General features: G+C 38.2%; 1 protein-coding gene and 1 long non-coding RNA gene across 10 annotated transcripts in view; both read right to left on the bottom strand.

Moving 5' to 3' along the window:
- LOC103395523 (uncharacterized) overlaps positions 1-334 on the bottom strand; it is a 46,857-nt gene extending 46,523 nt beyond the window's left edge. For 6 of the 7 annotated variants that reach the window (XR_003052874.1, XR_003052875.1, XR_003052876.1 and 3 more), the window contains exon 1: positions 269-334. This is a non-coding gene — a long non-coding RNA (uncharacterized LOC103395523). The remainder of the gene's footprint in view (positions 1-268) is intronic. The other variant, XR_003052873.1, reaches the window with a different exon arrangement.
- Positions 335-983: 649 nt separating this feature from the next.
- Positions 984-5,450, bottom strand: part of LOC103395537 (transcription factor COE1) — a 96,805-nt gene continuing 92,338 nt past the window's right edge. For 2 of the 3 annotated variants that reach the window (XM_025065650.1, XM_025065649.1), the window contains exon 16: positions 4,657-4,688. In XM_025065650.1, coding sequence (XP_024921418.1) covers positions 4,657-4,688 — 32 coding nt within the window. Of the gene's footprint in view, positions 4,689-5,450 lie in introns of all 3 variants that reach the window. The other variant, XM_017041803.2, reaches the window with a different exon arrangement.

Below are 5,450 nucleotides of genomic sequence, written 5' to 3'. Positions count from 1 at the left end.
AGAGAGTTTCCAAAGTGTGGTCCAGAGATTTAAAAAAAAAAAAAAGTTTTAAACCATGAAAATCTTCACAGCCTGACCTCCATTTTACTGCTCTCTTTGGAGCTAGCTCTAGGCTAGCTCCAAACCATCCAACTAATTTGATTCAAGCAGCAGGTGTTTGACTGTTAAATAAACCATTGTAGTAATTCACAGTAGTACTATATCACAGCAGAGTACTTTGTGTTCTGGCTGCAGTTATTGTTAGTTTTTAAAAACATATTTTTCTTACCTTTCCTGGAGACTTTAATTCAGGAGCTTTGTTTCAGGAACAGGAAGTGGCAAACCATAGCCCCGCCCACTTTGAGACCTTATATAACAACTGTCTGTGGGGGCACTGTGCCATGAGGAAAATGGCGGGGGTGGAGGGGAGGGGTGGGGGGTCAGGAGTACATTTTCAAATAAAATCTTTGTTCAAATTTGATTGTTACAGCTTTTTTTTTAATTCATGTGTGATATTTTCAATTGCTGTTGCCTTCAATGACCAGCACAGAACTTTTTTAATTTTTTTTTTAAACAGGCAAAACTAAAGCCTACCCCTGGGGGTCCTAATGTCACTGTGTCAAAGCACTGTTTAAAGTTTCAAAGTTACCTTTAATTCTTTATTCTGCTTCATCGGTTCATCAGTTCAATAGTCTAGTGGTTAGCACGCCTGACTTGGGAACAGCGAGCACTTGGTCCTGGGTTCGACTCCCAAAGAACTATTCTTTATAATTTTTTTTAAATTTGTTTATTTTTAAAATTAATATTTATTTATGATTTATTATAATTTCCTAAATATGGGATGCGATAAAGTTCAACAAAATTCATGAAAACATTTCTGAAAAGATCTAAAGTTTTTTCCCCCCTAATTTAAATAATGTATTTTTGTTAATATTTATATAATAAATATTCAGGCTGTGAGTTGTAGTCACTACAGTGAAGAGGAAAACAAGTGGAAACGACAGAGTTTTCACAGAGAAGAACTTTAATTAAATATAGTGAAGAGTCGAAAAAGTTACTTTACACTTCAAAGTTCAAAATAATAATAATAATAATAATTATAAAAAAATCAACATTATCATCTTTACAGTAGTTTCCTCTGACTCCTGTCCCTTCACGCTGACGACCACCTCTGACCCCAGACCAGCGTCCAGAACTGGTTCAACTGCTGCTGGTCAAGTGCTTCACTGTACGTCACCATCGACCAAAACTTCCTTCATTCCTGTACAGCCATTACAACTATGTACTATGTAAAAAAAAAAAAAAAAACGACTTTTCTCAGAAAAAAAAATATATTGACACACGCATTCTGACAGACCCAGGTTTGAGATCAAATAAATAGATAGGCTCATTTCTTAAAACGGGGAAAAATCTACAGAATCAGAAGAAAGAGAAAATAAAAGAAAAAGGCTGTAGGAGAAAACTGATTTTCCTTCATTCGTCAAACTGTTACAGTCCATAAAACAAACAAAGATCCGACCGATGAAGATGAAAACGCTACGTGTTGATAACGCAGTTCACGACAACAAAACTGAGACTTAACTTCAAAAGGAGAACGATGGCATCTTTACATTTAGGTGAAATGGCTTTGAATAAACAGAATTTTAGTATAGTTTAGTAAAATGATACGAAATTAAAAAAACTGGACTTACAGAATATTGGACGTGTACTTCTGGTCTTTGGCCAAATGTTTTTTAACAAAGTTTTGAATTTGACACAGAACTTTACTTCTCAAAAGGACTGATGGGAAAAATCTGACGCTCAGTGGAAACTGGTGTTATTTTCCGCACTAATCAGAAATCTGTTTCATATGCAGTACCACCTCTGGCCAGTGGGGGCTAGATCTCAGTCATGTCCTATTTCAGTTTTAACTTCCGCTACTTTCCAAAAATTTAAACCTCAAACACATGAGATTTTAGTGATGTTCCATTCTCAATTATTTAAACAATAATTAACTTTAAAATAAATTATCAACTTTTTTTTTCCCCTTCTTTTTTTTTTTACCAAAAACAGAGCTAACAAAGTGATGCAGCCCGGACCGAGGGGGGAGAGCTTTCATCATCATCATCATCATCATCATCATCATCATCATCATCATCATCATCATCATCATCATTTTTGTAAAGAGGTAAGACTTGTCAGTACAGCTGAAAACTGTGGTTTAAGACTTTTTAGGCATCAACAACTCAAACGAGGGTTTTGGCAAAAATCAAAATGAAAAGAACAGAAAAAAACAAATCAACGGTGAATTTCATTTGTTAAGACTGTTGAATCACACAAACTGAGGGCCGAAGAAGCAGTGACGCTCACGAAAAAAATAAAAAATAAAAATACGTCAGGGAGTTTCAACACGCTGCAGATTTAAGACATGTCACTGGCAACGAGTTCTGTGCTGCAAAAACTGTCAGTGTGTCAGATTTGGAGATAAATCTGTGTGGGAAAAAGTTCGCAGAAATGGGATGTAAATATGATTTAAGAGTCAGTGAATGAAGAAACAAACAAAAGAACCAGGACACGTGCAAAACTTTTTTTTTGTTGTCATTTCCTCTGGAATTCACATCACAAATGTTCTATAAAATTAGAAAAAAAAAAACGTCCATCTGTGTTCCTGTCGCTGGTTCCATTCCCAGCCCTTTGGCACGGAGGGCTTTTCATTTAAAAAATGTTTTTAATTAGTTGCAAAGTACGAAAGGATTAAAAATCATGTGATCGTTAGATTGAAAAAAAAAAGCAAATCTAAATATTTTGGTGAAATTTTACTTTTTTAACATTAAAAAATGGCTAAAAATTTGCCAAAAAAATAAATAAAAGAAATTAAGGCCTATTTTTTAAAGTTTCAATATTAAATTTTTAGAATTTTTAAAATAAGATATTTTTTACTTGACAATCAAGTGTTGAATGAAATCCTCAACGGTGATGGAAAAATGGAAAAAAATAATTTTTTTTGGCGGATGTCGTGACAGTTTTTGTAGCACAGAGTTTAAGACACACCGTTGGCGAATTTTCTCACTTCAACATCTAATTGGCTTCTCTCTAATCACACACATTTAAAAATCACAGCAAACCAACAGAGGGAGTTAAGACAAAGGTGATTAAAAAAAAAAAATCAAAAATCAAACACAACAAATCCAAAAAAAAAAAAAATCAAAATGGCATCAGTCTTTAAGACACACTCTTTAACAAACATGGTGGTGTCCAACTGTTACAGACAACACTGGGCAATAAGAGAGATGGTTGTCGGGTCAAATCCTGGCTGTTTTCACTGTTGGCTGACGTCACGTCACGTCACTCACCTCGAGGTCAGAGAAATTCAAATTTCATATAGAACTTCACATGCAGGGAGAGAGAACCTACACCATCAGCTGTTGCTGGGCGGAGTCAGTGCGTTCACATGACTAGAAACCTCTGATCATGTGACAGTATGTGCTGTTTGCTGTCAGCAAGATAGTCGCTTCCTAAGATTATGACCCAGAAATGATGCATGATTTTAATCCAGTAAAGTCCACTGCAGTATTTGGGTGTACTCAACATATGGTTCTGTTCAATTACAACTCATCTAATTGGTTAGCATGTGTTTTTTTTTTTTTTTTTCTGGATGTGTTTTAGTCTCCGGAACAGATCGGACTCCACTTGGACATGAACCCAAACACTTCCTCTGATCAGGCTGGGAGGGGTTGGGGGTTTGGAGCAGATTCCCGGTGAACGTGTCCAGATCAGATCAGGTCGAGATAAGACGCTCCGTGGACGGTTCCAAACTTGGACGAGTCCAAATTTAATGAGGATCAAAAACTCAGTTCCAAAACAGTTGGCTCCAGGCTGGAGGAGAAGCTGTGAAGGAGTCGACACTGACAGGGTCAGGGATTAGATCCCAATATGTTCTGGATCTGGGCTCTGCTGTGCACCAGACTCATCCAGGCTGGATGAGTCCGTTTCCTGTGTCGTCATGGAAACGCACTGACTGTTCTTACAACTCTGACTTTGGCAAATGGAAGTGTGTGTGTGTGAGTGTGTGGTTTGGCAGGATTTGACGCAGGTTCTCTCTCAGCCCTACTCTTCATCAACATCATGGTCTTCATCATCATTCACATTCACATTTAATTCCCTTCATTATTGACCAAACTTCATAAATAAAGCGAATCCCTCAGGTAGAATATACACGAAGAAGATGATTATCACACCGTAACTGTTGCACAAAAAAAAAATCAAAAATCAAATCAAAAACAAAGAAGAAAAAAAAAATCAACAAACACCAAAAAGAGGAAGTGGATTCTCTTCAACATAAAAGCACTTCCATCGTCCGTGGAGAGTCCGTTGTAGGCGTGGCCATTCTCCTATAAAAGCATCAAGGTGTACAAAGTCTAAACAACGTGTGTGTTCTCTCACAAACATTTGTGTTTTGTTTTTTTTTTGTTTTTTTTTTTGTTTTTCTTGCATTTCTTCATCGTTAAAAAGGCCTGAGTTGAGTTTGTTCCTTCAGACGGAGACGGCGGCGTCCGCCTCCAACCGGAGTCCGACTCCCACCGACGTCCACCGCTGGGACTGACGTGGGTGTGCTTGGTTCACCTCGCTCGCTCTCACGCACACACGTGCACACACACACACACACACACACAGACACACACTTGTGTACTCACACCTTTACATGGGTGGGACAATCATTCCAGAGATCGCTGCGAGGATGAGAAAAAGAGGGAGAAGAAGAAGGAAGAAATGTGAGAAAACTTTTAAACGCAGCCAAATATTTTCATCCTCATAAAAAAAAAAAAAAAAAAAAAAAAATCCCATGTGTATATCAGTGTGTTTTCCCATCTGTGCAGCTGTGTGACGTTCAAACACCCGTGGACAAATAAATCTGTACAAACCCACTGGAGCTCACGTCACGTTAGCTGCTTGTTAGCCGCGGTGCTAGCGCAACATGCAAAGTGCGGGAAACGTTACGTGAAATATACGTGTGTATGTGTGTATGTGTGTGTGTGTGTGTGTGTGTGTGTGTTTGGGTGTGGGTGACGGGAGGATTGCATCACGGCGTGTCTTGTATTTAAACCCTAGGGATGGGTGTCAACATGTGACGAGCAGAGCCCCGCCCTCACACACACACACACACACACACACACACACCAGCTGAGGCTGAGAATCAACAGCCTGATTCACTTTTAAAATTTTAAATCAAACTTTTAATTTTAGCTCAAATTTCTGATGTTTTTTTTTGTTTTTTTTGTTTTGTTTTTTTTTCATCACCTCTGGCCTTCCTGGAATTTGTTCTTCGTCCTAAAGACAACGTCTCTTCCCTGTTCTAAGGACTGAATGTGACTGGAGGAAGACAGCTGTTGTAGAAACATCAAAGGTTTCGCAGCTGTGCTGAGAAAGAACCAGAAATTCCTGACGCTCCTAAAGGCACCGCAGGAACGTGTTTCATAAACAGGAAGTTGTTT

This window comes from Cynoglossus semilaevis, chromosome 19 (genome assembly GCF_000523025.1).
Source record: "Cynoglossus semilaevis isolate Cse_v1.0 chromosome 19, Cse_v1.0, whole genome shotgun sequence".
Taxonomy (NCBI): Eukaryota; Metazoa; Chordata; class Actinopteri; order Pleuronectiformes; family Cynoglossidae; genus Cynoglossus; species Cynoglossus semilaevis.
Note: the sequence above shows the minus strand (reverse complement) of the source record. Positions and strands in the feature narration are given on the sequence as shown.